General features: G+C 36.8%; 1 protein-coding gene across 1 annotated transcript in view; it reads left to right on the top strand.

Moving 5' to 3' along the window:
• LOC132559867 (mucin-2-like) overlaps positions 1 to 26,137 on the top strand; it is a 63,013-nt gene that overhangs the window by 23,169 nt on the left and 13,707 nt on the right. Inside the window, exons 30-41 of the mRNA XM_060224498.1 lie at positions 2,542 to 2,546; positions 17,002 to 17,211; positions 17,620 to 17,879; positions 17,996 to 18,140; positions 18,285 to 18,494; positions 18,903 to 19,162; positions 19,279 to 19,423; positions 19,568 to 19,777; positions 20,186 to 20,445; positions 20,562 to 20,706; positions 23,417 to 23,626; positions 24,035 to 24,294. Of these exons, the coding sequence (XP_060080481.1) occupies positions 2,542 to 2,546; positions 17,002 to 17,211; positions 17,620 to 17,879; positions 17,996 to 18,140; positions 18,285 to 18,494; positions 18,903 to 19,162; positions 19,279 to 19,423; positions 19,568 to 19,777; positions 20,186 to 20,445; positions 20,562 to 20,706; positions 23,417 to 23,626; positions 24,035 to 24,294 (2,320 nt within the window). The remainder of the gene's footprint in view (positions 1 to 2,541; positions 2,547 to 17,001; positions 17,212 to 17,619; positions 17,880 to 17,995; positions 18,141 to 18,284; positions 18,495 to 18,902; positions 19,163 to 19,278; positions 19,424 to 19,567; positions 19,778 to 20,185; positions 20,446 to 20,561; positions 20,707 to 23,416; positions 23,627 to 24,034; positions 24,295 to 26,137) is intronic.

Below are 26,137 nucleotides of genomic sequence, written 5' to 3'. Positions count from 1 at the left end.
TCGTGTGAGACATTAAATTCCTTTGCTCTGTTGACAGTATTAGATTCATGGTTTTAGTTGATTGTAAACGGCCGTTTTAATATAACATAAAAAAATATGGAAACTTGAAATGCATATCTGAATGTACATACCTTGCAACACATTGACTGTTTTTGTTCCGATTGTAGGCACTACCACAGCGCCCACAACAACAACAACAGTAACGACAACAACTACATTGCCATCCACTACTCCAGAATGTGAATACGTTAATGGATTTGAAGGAGGTTTCGTTAAACCAGATGAAGTTAAAGTTTTGTCAGACGGTGACAACTTTGGGGTATCTCGAGATATATTCCCTGATAAAGGACTGATAATACCGTGGACAAATATAACTATATTAATAACACTGAAACAGTCTGTTACACTTGGCTACCTCGTATTCCAAAACCCAAACAAAAGCAACATACAACAGGCACAAATTGTTGTTGGTGGACAGACAGTTGCAACAGTTAAGTAACAGTTTCGATATACAACTATGTCATTGTCATCCCCTGTTTCCACCAATGTGCATATTTCCATGTTAGTCAAATATTTGCTCTTAGCAAGGGAAATGGTTACTTTTTGTTCATACTATCATTGACAATTTACAATATTAATCAATCCGAAACTGCCATATTTCAATGATATCGTGTTATATTCATACAAATGAGTTCATTCCAAAAGGAAAATGAATTATAAACAATTTTTCAATCTATATTTATTTCAGACATCTGTTGATAAACCAATTCCATTACACGGTGTATTCAGTGACAACATCGTAATATTGATTAAGAGCAGAGTAGACCTCACCGTTGGTGTTACAGTCAGTATTGAACTCCAGGGCTGCTTTTACGGTAGGTCTATTTTGATAGATTTGAATGATACTTCATTACAAATAGTTACCGCTTTCCAGGTGACATGTAAAGCTCGAATGCACTGGGTAAGTAGGTTTCTGTCAAATTATGAACTAGTTTTATACTTTGGTAAATATGTAAAGCCACAAGATTGCATTTATGTCGTAAAAATACTGATATTGTTTCTGCCTTCCAATGATATATTTGTCTGCGGTGATAATTTTGCTTTATAGAAAGTGTACTTAAATTGGTCTTATTGAAAAAAAATATCATTACCCTTCAGGATTATTACTTTTATTTCATATATTTATATCGTTCTATTATCAAAACAAATCAACGACATGTGTGTTAATCAAGCTATGTATCGTAATGATTCTGTATATCTTGCTCCCGAGGAGATGTCGCTTTTTAGAACCTCAGCATTTTATAACACTACCGTGTTTAAGACATATTTTTGGATTGTAAATAATTGATGATACTGTTTGTACTTTTAGTCACAAAAGAAATGCACTAATCTAGAGCAGTCTGCTATTTTTTTCCAAATATGCGTTTTCATATTGCTGTTTATCTATAGGGCAAGTATTTCATAGTTGTCTCAGAGTTGACAAATTGATGGAAATTAAATTTTCCGCATATTTGTACATTGGTATTCATGGTTTTAATTGACTGTAAAATGTTTGCTGCACATTTAATCCCTTCGGTAAATGTTACCAACATGATAGTATACTCCAGGTTTTATGAAATAACTTGTATATATATTTCTGATAACATGTTTCCACTGAAGCGATGATTATTTACTCTCTTTTTTTGTTGCTTGCTTATCGCTAGTCTGTTAACCATGTTAAATTTGTGCCATCCAGTCATATCGACGACGACTCCGTCAACACCGACCACGTCTAAAAGTACATTTACATCGACAGTGTCGACTTCCACCCCAACAACAAAAGGTAAAGATATTTTGTAATATCGACATATATTTCTGGTAGTTTGCGATACTTGTTTTTGCCGTGCTTCAGAGTAAATCAACGATCACATCTACGAATACATCTACGTCGACAGTGTCGACATTCATCTCAAAAAGTACAGGTAAACACATTTTGTAATATCGATATATATTTCTGGTCGTTTGCTATATTTGTTTTTGCCGTGCTTCACAGAGTAGAATGTAACATTGCTTTTTTATGAAATATATCATGAGATCAAGTTTACGTCATGGAGTTTTGGTGATTACATCGTAACGAGTATAAGATACGCACAGCGCTTTATTGCTCGTTTGCGTTGACTGTGGGTATTAGATGAATGGTTAGCATTAAGTGAGGAATAGGTCTCGACATCTTAACTTATGCTTAAATTCCAGCGAAACGCACAAGAAGCAGTATGTTCCTGCTGAAGCAAATGATCATCAAACAATATGTTATCAACATTAAAAAACAAATCACCAACGTTTACTTTTCGGCTACATAACACAAAAATGTAAGAATTGTACAAACGAAACATTCTCAATGTCTCTCCATAATATCTACTAAACTCAAACTTTGCATTTTGCGGTATTGATCAAGGTAAATTGCTTGCACAAGAGGGCATGCTTTAAAATTTAAAGAAACGTGCAAGACATCAAGTATCCCGCTGGTATGGGTTTTGTCAGCACTTAAATGGTACTGATCAGTTGTAGTTACCTGAATTATATAAAAACAAGTACATAACAGTAGAAACATACTGTCACATTCATTGCAATAATGAATCGTATATATTGTACATGTACCTTTTCCTTGATCCCTTTCATTTTTTTTTTTTACTTATTTATTTGGTCACAGTGACGACAGAAGTCAAACCGTGTGATATCACTGAAGGAATGGGCTCGCACATGAAAATACGTGATTCTGATATTTCCATCACGAATGTGAACGGGAATTTTAACATTGGTGATAACGGCAACAAGAACATTGCTGATTTAAGACCAGGTGGTGCAGGTTTGTTTTCCCAAAGAGATTCCATGCTTAATATCAACTTTGATGATATGCCGGTGAGATTAGCCTTGATGAACACGACTACAAATTCACCATTCAGCATCAAAGTGTCAGTTGTGGACGATGCAGGGGACGTTGAAGATATAGGGGTAAGCTGGATCTCGTTGTTATCAGTATTGCTCGCAATCGATTATATTAACTGCAACGCTAATAGAATACATTTGCCAAAATTTTAGGTATTCCAAGCACCAGCAATTGTAAAATTTGATGGCCAGACTTTCGTCAAAAGACTTCAAGTGTTATTCTTAGAGGAAGGAACCATCAACATGGAGTTGTTCGGATGCTTCCATTATGGTATGTTAACTTTTGTTATTCGTTTAATGTCACGATTTATCGTGAAATATTTTATTAGAAAGCAATTAACAGCAAAGGGTGATTTAACAATGAATCCGTAATGTACTAAACAAAAAAAGAAAGGTAACACTACTTTATTCTGTGATTAATTAATTAACCCCTTCATAACTCCTTACCAATCATGTATTGCAGTCATGGTTCATTATAAAACTTTGCGTTCAGTTGATTTTATTCGACTGTAAAGGACGTTGGGGTCAATTTCAAAGGTAACACCATTAGTAACGGGTATGGCCACCGTTCGCGAAGTAAACAGCATTGCTGCGTCGTCGCATGGAACTCGTAAACCGGCGGATAATTCGAGGAGAGATGTTGTTCCAGTCAGCGATCAAGGCTTAGGCCAGCTCCTGCAAGTTTTGACGGCTGATTTTGACGTTCTCTCACGCGTCGCCCAAGAACGTCCCAGACTTGCTCAATCGGTGACAAATCAGGTGATTTAGATGGCCAATCTAGCACCTGTACGTTATTCTGCTGCAAGAAAGTTCTGCTGACGCGACTGGTGTGCGCTGGTGCGTTATCCTGTTGAAAAATTGCCTCAACGCCATGGCGTCTTAAGAATGGCAGAACCACCGGTCTTAAAATTTCGTCCCGATATCGAATGCCGGTTAAATTGCCATGTAACACAACAAGCCTGGTACGAGTCCCCCCAACAAATACCACCCCAAACCATTACACTTCCGCCGCCAAAGCGGTCCCGTTCTGCGACGCAGCAGTTCGCAAAACGCTCCCCTCTTCGCCTCCACACTCTGCGCCTTCCGTCACCGTGTTGCGGACAAAACCTGGACTCATCTGAAAACAGAACATTGTTCCATTGTCGTAAGGCCCAACGACGGTGAACACAGGTCCAGTTACGCCGATTATTACGGTGACGTCGCAACAAATTGGGTCCAGTGTTGGGACGCCGCGCTTTCAATTGGTAGGCCCTCAACCTGCTGCGGACTGTTTGGGGAGACACACGACGCCCAAACAATGTTCTTGCAGTCTCTACTGCGGTTACGAATCGATTGCGCAAGTGTATCAATCGTATACGACGGTCATCCCTGGCGGTCGTTTAACGGGGTCAGCCGCTTCGGGGACGATCGGATGTTGACCCAGTTTGGTTTAAACGACTTACCAACTGGCAAATTGTCTTAACACTACAACAAAAATGCCGTGCAACTCGACGGCAAGACTCCCCAGCCTGGATCATGCCTACAGCCCTTTCTCTTTGTACTTGTGAAAGCCGGGGCATAATGATGAAGTTGATAGATAGCAAGATTCGGTGATTTCTAAGTCCTAAGGATCTAGGGGACAGTTGTCAGTTTGAATGTTTATGAAATTCAAGCGAGGATACAAGTTAGTTGACGTAAAACCTCGTGCAGCTCTTTCGCTAATACAGACCTTCACGCTTGAATGATTTTGGTAACCCCCCTTGGATTTTGTAAAACATTACCATTTTCTAATATTGCACAAACGTCATTTTGTTTTCACTCATTTACAGGTATTCGCCAAGGAAACATGTTAACCTTTCTTTCTTTGTTGAGTATACTGTGAAAGTGAATACTTTTTATGATGGCAAATTATATGATATATAATGTTTATAACTTTCTGGTCATTTTGTAATGGTATATAGAAATTCATGAATTAACTCAATAATATTGAGAAGAATAAATGTATGCGACACCACTATTTGTAATGTTTGTGGTAACACTAGAAATAAAGCAGGTTGTCATGGATCAAAGTTCGGCCAGTAGCGGTTCTGTAATCGAAAATGCATCAGGTTACCTTATGATGTGAGTAGCAAGAATCAAAACGGTCTACAAAGGGAGGCAATTCAAATGTTTAAGTTGCATAATGTGAAAGAAATTATGACAAGCAGCATAATCGGTTTTCCTGAGTTCATGGATCGTCAACATCAGCGCATTCTCAGTACACCATTACCTAGCATTGAAACTTGTTTCAAAATTAATTACTATAAAAAAAAAAGAAGCAAATATGCTTCTACAATGTATTTCGAAGAGGCGAGGAATATTTCAGGAGATATGCCGATACTTCAGAATGAAACGGATATGCTTTGATATTGTATGCTACAATGTGTCCTGTGAGACAATTTGCTTCATTTGAGCACGCGGATATCGTTGCGGCCATCGCATATTTAGTTTTTCATTGGAAATTACATGCTTATTTCCAATAGAAGTTCACATGGATACACATTCAGATTTTTCTTCTGAAAACATATGTGTTACGGTGTAAATTGATTTAAAAGTAATAGCACTTCATTTGTAATGTTACTGTCTAAAAATGTCAGTAACGGATCTTAGTCGAAAACGCTAAGAAAATAACGATGCAGAGAAGACAATATTATTCTGACATTTGTTTTTTTACACTTAAATTTAGTCATACACAGTGTTAATCTTTTTCACAATATCAGGTTGCTATCAAATCATATCAAAATACTTAAGTAAAAACTGTTCATTCAGCAATGCTTTATTCATTTCTGGTAACTAGATTTCAGGTTATCCTAATATTGATGAATATGTAATATACCTTCTTGTCAAATTAGTTATTTCAATGACAGAATCAACAACAATATCATCAACGCTGCCAACATCAACACCAACAACAACATATGAAAGTACAACACAAACAATTCCAAGAGAGACGACAACAGAAAGTACAACAACTGTGCCCAGTACATCAACACATTCAACAGAAATGACATCGACAGCCTCAACAGGAGGTAACACGCCAACATCAACAGCGGAAACATCCCCTACAACATCATCAGAAAGGACTCTATCTACAGGAAGTACAAGTTCAACTACAACACCAAGAACGTCAGTCACAACAGAAACTATTACCTCATCAACGACAACGTTAACAACGATGCCTACCACAACAGCTAGTATGTTAAAACATATATTACAAGAGACCTGTTAATGCTAAATGTGATTGAATTACCCATTTAGCACCTAGAGGAAATGTGGTGAAGCTTACTAATGAAAATTATATTAAAGTATTGGTTTAAAGACTTTGGTTTAACAAAAGGAAGCACGCACCATTACATTACATTTTATTTGTGTCGATATCCACGTTGTCAAAATATCATAATATTTGTTTGTGATTGGTATATCAATGTAAGCAGTTGATATGATAATCTTGAATAATTGTTTTATTAGGTTGCGAAAAAGTTGAAATTGATGGCGATGACAATGAAATGTACATACTGAAGACACAATTATATGGGAAGAACATGCAAGATGCGATGAGGACAATTTTTGATGCACAGGCTTCCCTTGAATTCCCCACTGGATCTACACCTTTTGAAATTGAATTCAAATCGACGCTAACGGTTTTCAAAGTTACATTTACCATGGATAAAAAAAACAATGCCATTGTAGTGGTTGTAGCTGATTTTATTGGTAGTAACAATAGACCGGAAAAGGTAACTACTTCTAGAATAATATGAATACATTTTTTCCATTTATGAATTGAATATCTATGTCAAATGTTTGGCATATGCAATGTCCAGATTATTATCGAATGTAGAAAGTACAAATCAAATAACTGAAATAATTGTCGATATTTGAACATATTCAAGAATATTGTTTTAGATTATGCAAAATGTAATAATAGACTTTATTTCCCACAGACTAGTGAAGTATCAGAATCTGGTAAAGTTGAAGTTACATTCGACATACCGGGTGGCCTACCTGTTACACAGATCGACATCACATTTATTGGTGGTTCATATGTCGAGCTGAGCAATATGTTTCTGGAAGTATGTTCAAAAGGTGAGTACTTGTCTATGTTCTAAGCACGTTTTTAAACGTTTGTAATCCCAAATACAAAACGGTGGAGGATTAACAGAAAACGCAAATGCCAAATGGAAAACGAAAACGCAAAACCAATTACGCTAGACAAGAAATAGATAACAAATTATTTATATAATTACGGAGTCGTTAACTCTTTTAATTTACATAATAAAATGTATGGTATTCAATTTGATAAAGAATGTATACAAGCGTTACGTAAAGTTCTCCTCACGTGTTTGTACTCTAGTATCATTCGTCATTTCAACAAATTTGTAAAGGAAGCACATATAAACTCTATATTATAGTGATAACGTTTACATACGCTCTCATTTCTGTCAAATCGCTTTATAGAGAAGCGGTGACAACATCGACATATAGGAATTAATCTGCATTCGTAATGAATAATATCAGCCTTATATTATACCTTTAGTAATTACTGGTCTCAAAAGACACTGAAAATACGGGCTTGATCTTTGAAAATAATTACATCGATATCCATGTTTATATCCTTTTTACACGTGATGTTTAAGTATTGTTTTCACCTGTATATCAGGTCATTACAGGGTCCCTAGAAATTAAATATGATGCTTTTTTTGTTTTTGTTTCTGTATGTGTTTTTTTTTTTTTTTTTTTTACAATAGTTGTGCCAATACTTTGCAATCAACTATTCAGTTGGCGATAGTTGCGAAATAAACCCTTATTAGATCGGGACACAACAAAATGTATATCTGTCATAGATATGTACAGCGTTGACCGATATTTAACACAGGGTGTCAAAATTCATAGAAGACCCCGTGCAGCGACCGGTCTAAACTTGCCCTACCTCAGAAAACGCCTACAATGCTTTCCATTAGAGCAACAAAAGGTGCTATCTCAGTTATTCGGCTGAAAATACCGCGTCGCAACGAGACGATGTCAGGAACACGACGCGCGGATATCTATTCAACTTCGTCAGAGAATAGCAGTACCAAAAAGATCATGCACATATTTTGAATCAACTTCTACTTAAACATATAAATGCTAGGAAATATAGACATAGATGAAACCGTTTTCAACGGATTGTAGTATTAAGGAAAATAATACACAAATACCAGAAAATACTATAATTGTGGGGATGACAGGAGTGCCCAATAATAGTTCACAATTAGCTGTACCTTCAATCTTAAAGTAAAGTGTACATAGATAGCAATATGCATTGAACTAATTTGTCGAAAATAACAATATGTATGTATATTGACAACAATGCATTGAGAGGAAAACAATTTACCTTTATCAAAATTAAGATCAGCGATGACCGAACAAGAGGAGCTAGAATTAGAAGACCACCCACACCTAGATGAACCAAGATAGAAAACACGGAAATTAAACAGCAAAAGGTTAATAACAACCGCAGTAAAACATGAATTACAAGGAAAGCAAGCTGCAGTAAAACTATAAAATGTCATCATCAATTCAGGAAAATTGGAAAAAGCATTACCAAAAAATTGGTAGACAGCTAAGGTTTACCATAATATAGACTAATACCATAAAGATGGAGTGGACAATTCCTGTTTATGGAGAAGGAAATTATTTTAGGAAACTTGCTCCCGTCCAACTAAATAGTTAAATAACTTGTCCCCAATAGCATTATAATTATTAAAAAAATGTTCAGTGTTCCTGAACTTGCAGATTACATCCTTCTTGTTATTGTCAATACAATGAAGGTGATCAGAATTTTTTTCTAGTAAACCCATAGCCCTGTTACCGAAATGAACAGCCGCATGGCCGTAAAAGAAAAACCGTAAAGATGCTGTCTCTAAAAATTGATCGACTGCTAAACAATCAGTTTTGATAAGTTATGAGAATGATACTACACCTAGCGAAAGGCACCATCATGGCCTGTACGGAGAAGTCTTTGGAATTAGGATAAAGATTAACATTTCCTCTTCAGTTACGTTAGGCTAAGTAAGAAATCTTATCGCAAGATTGTTGGATCCGACTAAAGAAGGAAGATTTCATTTCCTCACAAGACCCTAGTCTGTTTCTGTGCTTCCTTAGAAACACAAATCTCAAAGGTGTGGAGTGCCGAAGCAAGCACGACGGCTTTTCAACTAGGATTGTCTAGACCAACACTCAGCTCAAACCCGGCTGAGCTATCGTTGTGAGGAGGTGATGGCCGATGTCAAATGAGCGTTAAAATGATAATGACCCGACACAATTTTAGTGGATTGGATACAATATTGTGTTGCTGAGTTTGCTCAGAAAATTTTCAGCGTGTTAAACATCAGAAAAAGGATTCAGTGCGCATTCAGATTTATTGTAACAGGTAAACAAACATTTATCCTGAAACCGTGCCGATTTCCATAATTAAAGATAATTTTTGACAATAATTGAACAATTGTAATTTTAGTAATTCAATGAGATTATAAAGGCTCCTTGTTGCTTGAAACATGGTTCCATCTCCCAAATGATATTGATTGACAGCTTTAATTATGACCTATATTCTTCATTTTATCTCAATCTTAACATGACACACGTTAGATGATTATGAACGTATGATCTAAACATTTATTTCTCTTTTCATTACAACGAATTTTATTGACAGATGGTATGGTCAAATAGATCGAATAACAGGCAAAGTCAATTTAAATCATCTCCATGGATGGCTGCTAGAGTAGAATCATATTAATTGATAGAACTGGTAGCTTAAGTAAAACATTCGACGAAAAAATATGTATACGTACACAACACAATCAAGGTAATTCATAACTTATAACGTATAGCAGATAAACACAAACCCTAATTCACACCCTAACACACATATACAGGTATGGACTTCATCTACATTTGCTGGTTACAGATATAATTAAAAACTTTAAACTGCTATAAACCTGTCGGCGTACAGGGAATACAAAGTCTCAATATCTTAAATAAAATGATTGACATTGGAAGTAACTAGAGATTTCCCAGGGAGTTGTGGTTTATATACATACGAAAATTTAGCATAACTTGAAAGTATACATATATATACATACAATGTATGTATAGGAATATAGGAATTCTAACTATCTAAAACATGAACTGAATATATATATTACTTTTATTATTTCAATATTTTTTCAACAAATGCAATCTTGCGAGGAAAATTATATATTAGTATTTGATGTGACTCTCTATATTATATTAATCAAGGGTTTAGACTAATGTTATCTAAGATAGCTATGTAGCTTTCAGTAAACTGGTCGATTCTTTGATCCGCATAACACTATTTAAAGTCAACACTTCTGAGTTCAAATTTCAAACCACCGTGGCAATTTAATTACATTGCATTTTTCAGTACACTTATGATTGAAGCCAGTCGGTTGGAAAGTATTATTTGTTCACAAGTATAATTCTCAAAACTGAACTCATTAAATAATAAACTAAGTCAATGCAAACCCTGCTTTTATATAAAAATAGTTATCTAAATTTTTTCGCATCCTTGTTTTCTTATTTATTTCTAAAAACAATCTTTTGAAATTTCTTTCGATAAACAATCTAAAGAGATGTAAATTGTGTTTGCAAAATACCAACATGGAAACATAATCATAATTCAAACTCCAACTAGGGCAAATGCGAACAAAAGAAAGATCTACGAAAAAAAGTACAAGGAGAATAAGATCAATTGTTCTGGATTAGTAAGTGTCTTTTGCTTCATCGACAGCACCCGCCATGCAAACGGTTTGGTTAATTCATTGTGATATTCAAGCTGTTTAAGATCGTAGAAAAACAGCACATAATTTATAGTTCGATACTGAAGAGCCAGACAATAAACAATTACAGCTGTCCATCTAGGACTCTTTAATGATGCTTAAGGCCTATTTTTGAAATGACCATGAGAAAAGTAAAAAACTAGACGAGGAGGTGCAGCAGCCCAATAATTAGATAAACTTCGTAATATTCGAATCCACGGACATATGTAATTAAAATGCACAATATCATGTATCATTTAGTGAATACTGTTGTATTTCTCATTTGTCGTAATGATTCCGTCACAACTGAGGCATTTTCGTTTTCAATGGCTTGATTGTTTGTGTGATAGTTTATCTAGGCATTGATTTAATTTCAACTTTTCGTGTGCACCTGTATGCTTTTTTTCTCACGCAAACGCGCAACCTATGGGTCACGCCTGCGTACGGTGCAAAATTAAGGTGTACTTGCGCATGTGTGTTCCTTCTGATATTAATGATTCAGTACACATATGTAAATGAAGGTAAACGCGAAATGTAACGGATCCTAAACGATTCAAAATGCAAACGCTTGCAAACCCATGAAACCCAAACGGATCGTTTTTGGGGTATTTTCAATGGTTAATGGTTCGTATTGAACATACTATCGAAACAAGTTTAATCTGTTGACAAAATGTATTTATAATTTGAAGACGATCCCTTATGTGAATTTAATACATATATTATATTTGTCTTTCAGTTGGTTCAACAACTGTGCCGCCCTCAACTACGCAAACCCACATTACTTCCACTACGACGCAAGGTACGATTGATTGTCATGCAGACGAAATTTGTTTCTATTAGCACACATTTTTAAGTTTAACACCACTCAAGATAAAAATCCTAGGTGTTGATTTTGTGATATCTCCGGTTGACTAGGTAATTGGATATGACATGAAGATTTGTGGGCAGCATATTCGCAAATGATTACAATATGATCTCTTCTGCCTTATAATATTTTTGTTTCAAATATTTTTTCTGACCTTTCACAATCTTATAAACGAAGATTAATGCTTCAAGGACGAACGTGTTGATTTACTTGTTATCTGCGTAACATATTCACGTTTTTTGATAGCCATTTGTTTCCATTATTGTTTTCAATTAAGGATTGAATCTTTCGTCGGTCGTGTTCATTGGATGATGAATTGAGTATGTCCTGATAGAAATTCTACATTAACTGTGGTGACTGAATCTTGCTTTGGTTGATTTGATAGGGTGTTGAATTTAGTTGATCTTAAGACAGATCTAATTGATGCTACCTATATTAAATATCTTTATCAGTTTGTATTTTGAAATTTGGAGCAAATTGTATTAATTTAATTTAAAGTTTAGCATCAAACATATGAAAAAGTTCTGTCCCTTTACATAATCTCTAAAGAATGTATTCGCGCGCCCAGCTCAATGTTAATCCTCTCAAATGCATGAAAAGTAATTGAAATATTGAAAGTTAAAGGTTTTATGTCAAACCAGTGATTTTTAGGCATATAATTATGATCTACTTGCTGATGATTGCAATTGTATTGTGCTCAGTTACCAATTTCCATGGACTTAATGTCATTAACGTTTGTAATGCAATCAGATAGAATAGAGCAGATGATACAAAATAGCACTGGATGTATACATTCCATAAAAGCATCCTTACACACTACTTTCTATGCTATACTTATTTTGATAATTTTTCTCGAGAACCACTTAAACTTCCCGTAATTTGTCATTCTTCGCCAGTGGCAACTTCGCCTTCATGTCTATTTTACTGCGACAACCAACAAATATGTGTCAATGTCGATAATATTTGCGATGGAAAACAAGATTGTGACGACAGGACCGATGAAAGCAACTGTTCTCCAGGTAATTTTTGACGCGGAAAATGTTTAATGGTCAATGCGATATAGATCAATATAAGGCAAAACCAAGTGTTCACGCGATTTTCATGTTATGAAATAAAACATATGACCGACTATAGTAAATCATGTTCCTGAGAAATTACTCGCCTGTACATTTGCAGGTAAAACTACCACTACGTCCTTCCAGCCTACGTCAACACCCTCGGGTAGGTCAAGCTTGACTTGAAATTGGGAGTTTTTATAAATATGTATACTTAGGTTACAATGTCAATAGGAATTTTGTTTGCACTGCTTTTTAATAAATTCTAAATTACATTCTGGAAATTGAATGCGAGGTATTTGTCAAAATCAGAACAAAGCAAAACCATTGTCCAAACAGTCCTATTGACATTCGATTTCTTTGTCATTTTATATATAACGTGCTTAGAAATATACGTATGGTAGGAAAGAAAAAAAACTATGTATGCATTCAAAAAATATTTTAGGGATAAAAGATAAAATTTGTTTGTGTTTGGAACGTTTGTTTTCTTAACCCAATCTTGAGTGCGACAATACCAGCGTTTATGCAAATTCGATGTACCGAGCTCAAAGTATTAGTGCTGACTACCATGGCAACTTCCACGAATTGAACGTTTCTACGCCGGATAATGCATTGAAAACACCAGGAAATATTTCTGCCTATTCTTCGCCTAATCTTCGCCTTACGGTTGTGAACATGGCATTATTCCATAGTAGGTAGGCATATTTTTTACATCAGCACTACCTTTACTATAATGAGATCGAGCTCGATGTGTCAATATCACAAAGAAACTGAAAATGCGGTTTTTTTTTTTTTTTTTCTTTCTTTTTTCTTTTAATTATAGCAACCAAAATTCATTACGATTCTGTGATTATATTTTTATGTGTAGAGAATATTAGTAAGGGATAACAGAAAACTGAAGTACTGATATATTAGGCGCAACATAACACCTTGTAAGTATAACATCTGATATAAAAAGGTAGTATGGCAAAATCACTGAGACAAACATTGCAAGTGCTGTTCTTGCTCCATGAATTGTTATATACAACTATCAACCAATAAAAGATCGTTTGATCAGTAAACGATGAATGAAATTAATTGAATGATGAAGGCATACACACACACAAACGCACATAAACACACACACACACACAGAGAGAGAGAGAGAGAGAGAGAGAGAGAGAGAGAGAGAGAGAGAGAGAGAGAGAGAGAGAGAGACCATGGAGCATACTAATTTGGCAGTGTTTTAATCGTCGGTTTAATGTGATAAAGAACTTTTGCATTTTTGTGTGTGATTTTTTAAAAGTTAGTTTTGTTCGGTGCTTGTGGTTTCTTTTTATATGAGAGTGCACCAATAGTTACTCTGATTTACCAAAACATTATCAACTCTGATATATCACAATATATATCCATGGTAAAATCCGATCATGATACTTCATTTTATAACAACATGCATCTTACCATTTCAAATATTGATAACCCATGTAATTCCGACTAGATCGTTTTAAAGGGTGAAAGATTTGCATTATTTGTGTTACACTTCGAGCATTCTTTTTATTACACACAGTGCAATCGCATGATTTCCTATAACAACTATCCATCATTATTAATAAAATCCTGCATTTGTACACCAAAACATTTGACAAATGTTATTAGCACCTCTAAGTGTTTCCAAACAGTCTTCGAGTCGTTTGTGTTGCTTTTTATACGGCTGTGCATAGCATTTCGTGAAACATGCGCAATGCTTGAGTTACAGACGAACAACTGAAGTGCAAAGGTATGCAAAACAAAAAGCATATGCCCATCCGATATGCTTCTGCTAATTCATAATTGCAGTTTCCTCAACACTCTCATTTTCACCGACGACTCTGCCAACAACAACGACCATGCCGACAACTACAGAGTCAACGACCCCAGAGGGAACTACATCTACAACAACGGTAACCACTAGCACAACCACACCTACGACTACGCAGAGTACAACAACAGGTATGCATCCAAGTACTTTTTATACCACGTCATATGGCTCAAAGATGATGGGGTTGACGTCATTACACTATCATTCAAATCCGTGCTGAATAGTTGTATGGTATCATTACTTCTATATCGCACATCTGTTCTATGTCAAATACAATTGAAACACCTGATGAGAAATTAGTGAAACTGATCTATGCGGTTTTGTATTTAAACGCAAATCTGCGATACGTATATATCAGGATGAGAGCTGACTTGTTGTAATCTAAAGGAAATATGTATTTATACCTATCGATGAGTTTTTGGTATAAGATGTGTTTAATCTATCAAATGAGTTTCATTCCTGAAGATTGTTAAAAGCATTGTAGTATATTTGCGAAATAAATGTTCTCGTTTATATTAAGCATATGCTATTGTTTTCAGAATGTGACATCCAAATGATATCTGAAGACAACACTGTCGATGTGGTTTCTAACACTAAAGATGGAAATGGTAATGGTCTGGAAGTAGCATTTGTTCCAAATTCGGGCGTTCTAAATCCATCAATAACATATATGATCAAGGCAATCAATGAGGAGGTTAAATTCGTCCGATTTGCTGCGAAAGTATGGAACGTGATGACTATCAAAGTGTTTGTTCTTGACGAGAACAACAATGCCGTTGCGCCTATCAATCCAAAGCAGGTAAACACGCCAATGTTGTCGATGAATTGTCTAAATTCAAAACTTTAGTGATATCATATGCAGTCGAATAATCGCCAGTATATGATAATGACGTTCAATGTTGTTGTTGTTAATAGGTGTCACTTTCCGGACCATATCCAAAGACGGTAGATGTACCACTGGTCGGTACGATGGGAGTGAAGGTGAAGGTAGTCCTTGAACCAACCTCCTATGGCCAACCTAAACTTGATGAGGTAGTGATCGAGGCTTGTTACACATCAGGTATGCGTTTAGATTGAATTCAATACATTCTATTTAATCGATTATGTCCATAATATCCAAATAATAGAGCGCCATGCCTAAATAATTATGTCAACTATTTCATTCGTATCATGCATTCATATGTCTGTGGTAAACAAATTGTAGCAACAACAACCACAAGTGTAACGACAACTGCAATGCCTACAACGACAACTACTCCAGAGACCACGTCCACTACTACATCGACAACGACTCTGCCAACAACAACGACCATGCCGACAACTACAAAGTCAACGACCCCAGAGGGAACTACATCTACAACAACGGTAACCACTAGCACAACCACACCTACGACTACGCAGAGTACCACAACAGGTATGCATCCAAGTGTTTTTTACACCACGTCATATGGCTCAAAGATGATGGGGTTGACGTCATTACACTATCATTCAAATCCGTGCTGAATAGTTGTATGGTATCATTACTTCTATATCGCACATCTGTTCTATGTCAAATACAATTGAAACACCTGATGAGAAATTAGTGAAACTGATCTATGCGGTTTTGTATTTAAACGCAAATCTGCGATACGTATATATCAGGATGAGAGCTGACTTGTTGTAATGTAAAGGAAATGTGTATTTATACCTATCGATGAGGTTTTGGTATAAGATGTGTTTAATCTTTCAAATGAGTTTCATTCCTGAAGATTGTTGAAAGCATTGTAGTATATTTGCGAAATAAATGTTCTCGTTTATATTAAGCATATGCTATTGTTTTCAGAATGTGACATCCAAATGATATCTGAAGACAACACTGTCGATGTGGTTTCTAACACTAAAGATGGAAATGGTAATGGTCTGGAAGTAGCATTTGTTCCAAATTCGGGCGTTCTAAATCCATCAATAACATATATGATCAAGGCAATCAATGAGGAGGTTAAATTCGTCCGATTTGCTGCGAAAGTATGGAACGTGATGACTATCAAAGTGTTTGTCCTTGACGAGAACAACAATGCCGTTGCGCCTATCAATCCAAAGCAGGTAAACACGCCAATGTTGTCGATGAATTGTCTAAATTCAAAACTTTAGTGATATCATATGCAGTCGAATAATCGCCAGTATATGATAATGACGTTCAATGTTGTTGTTGTTAATAGGTGTCACTTTCCGGACCATATCCAAAGACGGTAGATGTACCACTGGTCGGTACGATGGGAGTGAAGGTGAAGGTAGTCCTTGAACCAACCTCCTATGGCCAACCTAAACTTGATGAGGTAGTGATCGAGGCTTGTTACACATCAGGTATGCGTTTAGATTGAATTCAATACAATCTATTTAATCGATTATGTCCATAATATCCAAGTGATAGAGCGCCATGCGTAAATAATTATGTCAACTATTTCATTCGTATCATGCATTCATATGTCTGTGGTAAACAAATTGTAGCAACAACAACCACAAGTGTAACGACAACTGCAATGCCTACAACGACAACTACTCCAGAGACCACGTCCACTACTACATCGACAACGACTCTGCCAACAACAACCACCATGCCGACAACTACAGAGTCAACGACCCCAGAGGGAACTACATCTACAACAACGGTAACCACTAGCACAACCACACCTACGACTACGCAGAGTACAACAACAGGTATGCATCCAAGTGCTTTTTATACCACGTCATATGGCTCAAAGATGATGGGGTTGACGTCATTACACTATCATTCAAATCCGTGCTGAATAGTTGTATGGTATCATTACTTCTATATCGCACATCTGTTCTATGTCAAATACAATTGAAACACCTGATGAGAAATTAGTGAAACTGATCTATGCGGTTTTGTATTTAAACGCAAATCTGCGATACGTATATATCAGGATGAGAGCTGACTTGTTGTAATGTAAAGGAAATGTGTATTTATACCTATCGATGAGGTTTTGGTATAAGATGTGTTTAATCTTTCAAATGAGTTTCATTCCTGAAGATTGTTGAAAGCATTGTAGTATATTTGCGAAATAAATGTTCTCGTTTATATTAAGCATATGCTATTGTTTTCAGAATGTGACATCCAAATGATATCTGAAGACAACACTGTCGATGTGGTTTCTAACACTAAAGATGGAAATGGTAATGGTCTGGAAGTAGCATTTGTTCCAAATTCGGGCGTTCTAAATCCATCAATAACATATATGATCAAGGCAATCAATGAGGAGGTTAAATTCGTCCGATTTGCTGCGAAAGTATGGAACGTGATGACTATCAAAGTGTTTGTCCTTGACGAGAACAACAATGCCGTTGCGCCTATCAATCCAAAGCAGGTAAACACGCCAATGTTGTCGATGAATTGTCTAAATTCAAAACTTTAGTGATATCATATGCAGTCGAATAATCGCCAGTATATGATAATGACGTTCAATGTTGTTGTTGTTAATAGGTGTCACTTTCCGGACCATATCCAAAGACGGTAGATGTACCACTGGTCGGTACGATGGGAGTGAAGGTGAAGGTAGTCCTTGAACCAACCTCCTATGGCCAACCTAAACTTGATGAGGTAGTGATCGAGGCTTGTTACACATCAGGTATGCGTTTAGATTGAATTCAATACATTCTATTTAATCGATTATGTCCATAATATCCAAGTGATAGAGCGCCATGCCTAAATAATTATGTCAACTATTTCATTCGTATCATGCATTCATATGTCTGTGGTAAACAAATTGTAGCAACAACAACCACAAGTGTAACGACAACTGCAATGCCTACAACGACAACTACTCCAGAGACCACGTCCACTACTACATCGACAACGACTCTGCCAACAACAACGACCATGCCGACAACTACAGAGTCAACGACCCCAGAGGGAACTACATCTACAACAACGGTAACCACTAGCACAACCACACCTACGACTACGCAGAGTACAACAACAGGTATGCATCCAAGTGCTTTTTATACCACGTCATATGGCTCAAAGATGATGGGGTTGACGTCATTACACTATCATTCAAATCCGCGCTGAATAGTTGTATGGTATCATTACTTCTATATCGCACATCTGTTCTATGTCAAATACAATTGAAACACCTGATGAGAAATTAGTGAAACTGATCTATGCGGTTTTGTATTTAAACGCAAATCTGCGATACGTATATATCAGGATGAGAGCTGACTTGTTGTAATCTAAAGGAAATATGTATTTATACCTATCGATGAGTTTTTGGTATACGATGTGTTTAATCTATCAAATGAGTTTCATTCCTGAAGATTGTTGAAAGCATTGTAGTATATTTGCGAAATAAATGTTCTCGTTTATATTAAGCATATGCTATTGTTTTCAGAATGTGACATCCAAATGATATCTGAAGACAACACTGTCGATGTGGTTTCTAACACTAAAGATGGAAATGGTAATGGTCTGGAAGTAGCATTTGTTCCAAATTCGGGCGTTCTAAATCCATCAATAACATATATGATCAAGGCAATCAATGAGGAGGTTAAATTCGTCCGATTTGCTGCGAAAGTATGGAACGTGATGACTATCAAAGTGTTTGTCCTTGACGAGAACAACAATGCCGTTGCGCCTATCAATCCAAAGCAGGTAAACACGCCAATGTTGTCGATGAATTGTCTAAATTCAAAACTTTAGTGATATCATATGCAGTCGAATAATCGCCAGTATATGATAATGACGTTCAATGTTGTTGTTGTTAATAGGTGTCACTTTCCGGACCATATCCAAAGACGGTAGATGTACCACTGGTCGGTACGATGGGAGTGAAGGTGAAGGTAGTCCTTGAACCAACCTCCTATGGCCAACCTAAACTTGATGAGGTAGTGATCGAGGCTTGTTACACATCAGGTATGCGTTTAGATTGAATTCAATACATTCTATTTAATCGATTATGTCCATAATATCCAAGTGATAGAGCGCCATGCGTAAATAATTATGTCAACTATTTCATTCGTATCATGCATTCATATGTCTGTGGTAAACAAATTGTAGCAACAACAACCACAAGTGTAACGACAACTGCAATGCCTACGACGACAACTACTCCAGAGACCACGTCCACTACTACATCGACAACGACTCTGCCAACAACAACGACCATGCCGACAACTACAGAGTCAACGACCCCAGAGGGAACTACATCTACAACAACGGTAACCACTAGCACAACCACACCTACGACTACGCAGAGTACAACAACAGGTATGCATCCAAGTGCTTTTTATACCACGTCATATGGCTCAAAGATGATGGGGTTGACGTCATTACACTATCATTCAAATCCGTGCTGAATAGTTGTATGGTATCATTACTTCTATATCGCACATCTGTTCTATGTCAAATACAATTGAAACACCTGATGAGAAATTAGTGAAACTGATCTATGCGGTTTTGTATTTAAACGCAAATCTGCGATACGTATATATCAGGATGAGAGCTGACTTGTTGTAATCTAAAGGAAATATGTATTTATACCTATCGATGAGTTTTTGGTATACGATGTGTTTAATCTATAAAATGAGTTTCATTCCTGAAGATTGTTGAAAGCATTGTAGTATATTTGCGAAATAAATGTTCTCGTTTATATTAAGCATATGCTATTGTTTTCAGAATGTGACATCCAAATGATATCTGAAGACAACACTGTCGATGTGGTTTCTAACACTAAAGATGGAAATGGTAATGGTCTGGAAGTAGCATTTGTTCCAAATTCGGGCGTTCTAAATCCATCAATAACATATATGATCAAGGCAATCAATGAGGAGGTTAAATTCGTCCGATTTGCTGCGAAAGTATGGAACGTGATGACTATCAAAGTGTTTGTTCTTGACGAGAACAACAATGCCGTTGCGCCTATCAATCCAAAGCAGGTAAACACGCCAATGTTGTCGATGAATTGTCTAAATTCAAAATTTTAGTGATATTAAATGCAGTCGAATAATCGCCAGTATATGATAATGACGTTCAATGTTGTTGTTGTTAATAGGTGTCACTTTCCGGACCATATCCAAAGACGGTAGATGTACCACTGGTCGGTACGATGGGAGTGAAGGTGAAGGTAGTCCTTGAACCAACCTCCTATGGCCAACCTAAACTTGATGAGGTAGTGATCGAGGCTTGTTACACATCAGGTACGCGTTAAGATTGAATTCAATACATTCTATTTAATCGATTATGTCCATAATATCCAAGTGATAGAGCGCCATGCGTAAATAATTATGTCAACTATTTCATTCGTATCATGCATTCATATGTCTGTGGTAAACAAATTGTAGCAATAACAACCACAAGTGTAACGACAACTGCAATGCCTACGACGACAACTACTCCAGAGACCACGTCCACTACTACATCGACAACGACTCTGCCAACAACAACCACCATGCCGACAACTACAGAGTCAACGACCCCAGAGGGAACTACATCTACAACAACGGTAACCACTAGCACAACCACACCTACGACTACGCAGAGTACAACAACAGGTATGCATCCAAGTGCTTTTTATACCACGTCATATGGCTCAAAGATGATGGGGTTGACGTCATTACACTATCATTCAAATCCGTGCTGAATAGTTGTATGGTATCATTACTTCTATATCGCACATCTGTTCTATGTCAAATACAATTGAAACACCTGATGAGAAATTAGTGAAACTGATCTATGCGGTTTTGTATTTAAACGCAAATCTGCGATACGTATATATCAGGATGAGAGCTGACTTGTTGTAATCTAAAGGAAATATGTATTTATACCTATCGATGAGTTTTTGGTATACGATGTGTTTAATCTATCAAATGAGTTTCATTCCTGAAGATTGTTGAAAGCATTGTAGTATATTTGCGAAATAAATGTTCTCGTTTATATTAAGCATATGCTATTGTTTTCAGAATGTGACATCCAAATGATATCTGAAGACAACACTGTCGATGTGGTTTCTAACACTAAAGATGGAAATGGTAATGGTCTGGAAGTAGCATTTGTTCCAAATTCGGGCGTTCTAAATCCATCAATAACATATATGATCAAGGCAATCAATGAGGAGGTTAAATTCGTCCGATTTGCTGCGAAAGTATGGAACGTGATGACTATCAAAGTGTTTGTTCTTGACGAGAACAACAATGCCGTTGCGCCTATCAATCCAAAGCAGGTAAACACGCCAATGTTGTCGATGAATTGTCTAAATTCAAAATTTTAGTGATATTAAATGCAGTCGAATAATCGCCAGTATATGATAATGACGTTCAATGTTGTTGTTGTTAATAGGTGTCACTTTCCGGACCATATCCAAAGACGGTAGATGTACCACTGGTCGGTACGATGGGAGTGAAGGTGAAGGTAGTCCTTGAACCAACCTCCTATGGCCAACCTAAACTTGATGAGGTAGTGATCGAGGCTTGTTACACATCAGGTATGCGTTTAGATTGAATTCAATACATTCTATTTAATCGATTATGTCCATAATATCCAAGTGATAGAGCGCCATGCGTAAATAATTATGTCAACTATTTCATTCGTATCATGCATTCATATGTCTGTGGTAAACAAATTGTAGCAATAACAACCACAAGTGTAACGACAACTGCAATGCCTACGACGACAACTACTCCAGAGACCACGTCCACTACTACATCGACAACGACTCTGCCAACAACAACGACCATGCCGACAACTACAGAGTCAACGACCCCAGAGGGAACTACATCTACAACAACGGTAACCACTAGCACAACCACACCTACGACTACGCAGAGTACAACAACAGGTATGCATCCAAGTGCTTTTTATACCACGTCATATGGCTCAAAGATGATGGGGTTGACGTCATTACACTATCATTCAAATCCGTGCTGAATAGTTGTATGGTATCATTACTTCTATATCGCACATCTGTTCTATGTCAAATACAATTGAAACACCTGATGAGAAATTAGTGAAACTGATCTATGCGGTTTTGTATTTAAACGCAAATCTGCGATACGTATATATCAGGATGAGAGCTGACTTGTTGTAATCTAAAGGAAATATGTATTTATACCTATCGATGAGTTTTTGGTATACGATGTGTTTAATCTATCAAATGAGTTTCATTCCTGAAGATTGTTGAAAGCATTGTAGTATATTTGCGAAATAAATGTTCTCGTTTATATTAAGCATATGCTATTGTTTTCAGAATGTGACATCCAAATGATATCTGAAGACAACACTGTCGATGTGGTTTCTAACACTAAAGATGGAAATGGTAATGGTCTGGAAGTAGCATTTGTTCCAAATTCGGGCGTTCTAAATCCATCAATAACATATATGATCAAGGCAATCAATGAGGAGGTTAAATTCGTCCGATTTGCTGCGAAAGTATGGAACGTGATGACTATCAAAGTGTTTGTTCTTGACGAGAACAACAATGCCGTTGCGCCTATCAATCCAAAGCAGGTAAACACGCCAATGTTGTCGATGAATTGTCTAAATTCAAAATTTTAGTGATATTAAATGCAGTCGAATAATCGCCAGTATATGATAATGACGTTCAATGTTGTTGTTGTTAATAGGTGTCACTTTCCGGACCATATCCAAAGACGGTAGATGTACCACTGGTCGGTACGATGGGAGTGAAGGTGAAGGTAGTCCTTGAACCAACCTCCTATGGCCAACCTAAACTTGATGAGGTAGTGATCGAGGCTTGTTACACATCAGGTATGCGTTTAGAGTGAATTCAATACATTCTATTTAATCGATTATGTCCATAATATCCAAGTGATAGAGCGCCATGCGTAAATAATTATGTCAACTATTTCATTCGTATCATGCATTCATATGTCTGTGGTAAACAAATTGTAGCAACAACAACCACAAGTGTAACGACAACTGCAATGCCTACGACGACAACTACTCCAGAGACCACGTCCACTACTACATCGACAACGACTCTGCCAACAACAACGACCATGCCGACAACTACAGAGTCAACGACCCCAGAGGGAACTACATCTACAACAACGGTAACCACTAGCACAACCACACCTACGACTACGCAGAGTACAACAACAGGTATGCATCCAAGTGCTTTTTATACCACGTCATATGGCTCAAAGATGATGGGGTTGACGTCATTACACTATCATTCAAATCCGTGCTGAATAGTTGTATGGTATCATTACTTCTATATCGCACATCTGTTCTATGTCAAATACAATTGAAACACCTGATGAGAAATTAGTGAAACTGATCTATGCGGTTTTGTATTTAAACGCAAATCTGCGATACGTATATATCAGGATGAGAGCTGACTTGTTGTAATCTAAAGGAAATATGTATTTATACCTATCGATGAGTTTTTGGTATACGATGTGTTTAATCTATCAAATGAGTTTCATTCCTGAAGATTGTTGAAAGCATTGTAGTATATTTGCGAAATAAATGTTCTCGTTTATATTAAGCATATGCTATTGTTTTCAGAATGTGACATCCAAATGATATCTGAAGACAACACTGTCGATGTGGTTTCTAACACTAAAGATGGAAATGGTAATGGTCTGGAAGTAGCATTTGTTCCAAATTCGGGCGTTCTAAATCCATCAATAACATATATGATCAAGGCAATCAATGAGGAGGTTAAATTCGTCCGATTTGCTGCGAAAGTATGGAACGTGATGACTATCAAAGTGTTTGTTCTTGACGAGAACAACAATGCCGTTGCGCCTATCAATCCAAAGCAGGTAAACACGCCAATGTTGTCGATGAATTGTCTAAATTCAAAATTTTAGTGATATTAAATGCAGTCGAATAATCGCCAGTATATGATAATGACGTTCAATGTTGTTGTTGTTAATAGGTGTCACTTTCCGGACCATATCCAAAGACGGTAGATGTACCACTGGTCGGTACGATGGGAGTGAAGGTGAAGGTAGTCCTTGAACCAACCTCCTATGGCCAACCTAAACTTGATGAGGTAGTGATCGAGGCTTGTTACACATCAGGTATGCGTTTAGAGTGAATTCAATACATTCTATTTAATCGATTATGTCCATAATATCCAAGTGATAGAGCGCCATGCGTAAATAATTATGTCAACTATTTCATTCGTATCATGCATTCATATGTCTGTGGTAAACAAATTGTAGCAATAACAACCACAAGTGTAACGACAACTGCAATGCCTACGACGACAACTACTCCAGAGACCACGTCCACTACTACATCGACAACGACTCTGCCAACAACAACGACCATGCCGACAACTACAGAGTCAACGACCCCAGAGGGAACTACATCTACAACAACGGTAACCACTAGCACAACCACACCTACGACTACGCAGAGTACAACAACAGGTATGCATCCAAGTGCTTTTTATACCACGTCATATGGCTCAAAGATGATGGGGTTGACGTCATTACACTATCATTCAAATCCGTGCTGAATAGTTGTATGGTATCATTACTTCTATATCGCACATCTGTTCTATGTCAAATACAATTGAAACACCTGATGAGAAATTAGTGAAACTGATCTATGCGGTTTTGTATTTAAACGCAAATCTGCGATACGTATATATCAGGATGAGAGCTGACTTGTTGTAATCTAAAGGAAATATGTATTTATACCTATCGATGAGTTTTTGGTATACGATGTGTTTAATCTATCAAATGAGTTTCATTCCTGAAGATTGTTGAAAGCATTGTAGTATATTTGCGAAATAAATGTTCTCGTTTATATTAAGCATATGCTATTGTTTTCAGAATGTGACATCCAAATGATATCTGAAGACAACACTGTCGATGTGGTTTCTAACACTAAAGATGGAAATGGTAATGGTCTGGAAGTAGCATTTGTTCCAAATTCGGGCGTTCTAAATCCATCAATAACATATATGATCAAGGCAATCAATGAGGAGGTTAAATTCGTCCGATTTGCTGCGAAAGTATGGAACGTGATGACTATCAAAGTGTTTGTTCTTGACGAGAACAACAATGCCGTTGCGCCTATCAATCCAAAGCAGGTAAACACGCCAATGTTGTCGATGAATTGTCTAAATTCAAAATTTTAGTGATATTAAATGCAGTCGAATAATCGCCAGTATATGATAATGACGTTCAATGTTGTTGTTGTTAATAGGTGTCACTTTCCGGACCATATCCAAAGACGGTAGATGTACCACTGGTCGGTACGATGGGAGTGAAGGTGAAGGTAGTCCTTGAACCAACCTCCTATGGCCAACCTAAACTTGATGAGGTAGTGATCGAGGCTTGTTACACATCAGGTACGCGTTTAGATTGAATTCAATACATTCTATTTAATCGATTATGTCCATAATATCCAAGTGATAGAGCGCCATGCGTAAATAATTATGTCAACTATTTCATTCGTATCATGCATTCATATGTCTGTGGTAAACAAATTGTAGCAACAACAACCACAAGTGTAACGACAACTGCAATGCCTACGACGACAACTACTCCAGAGACCACGTCCACTACTACATCGACAACGACTCTGCCAACAACAACGACCATGCCGACAACTACAGAGTCAACGACCCCAGAGGGAACTACATCTACA

This window comes from Ylistrum balloti, unplaced genomic scaffold, assembly GCF_031769215.1.
Source record: "Ylistrum balloti isolate Yb309-2 unplaced genomic scaffold, AGI_CSIRO_Ybal_v1 Utg370988, whole genome shotgun sequence".
Classification (NCBI taxonomy): domain Eukaryota; kingdom Metazoa; phylum Mollusca; class Bivalvia; order Pectinida; family Pectinidae; genus Ylistrum; species Ylistrum balloti.
Note: the sequence above shows the minus strand (reverse complement) of the source record. Positions and strands in the feature narration are given on the sequence as shown.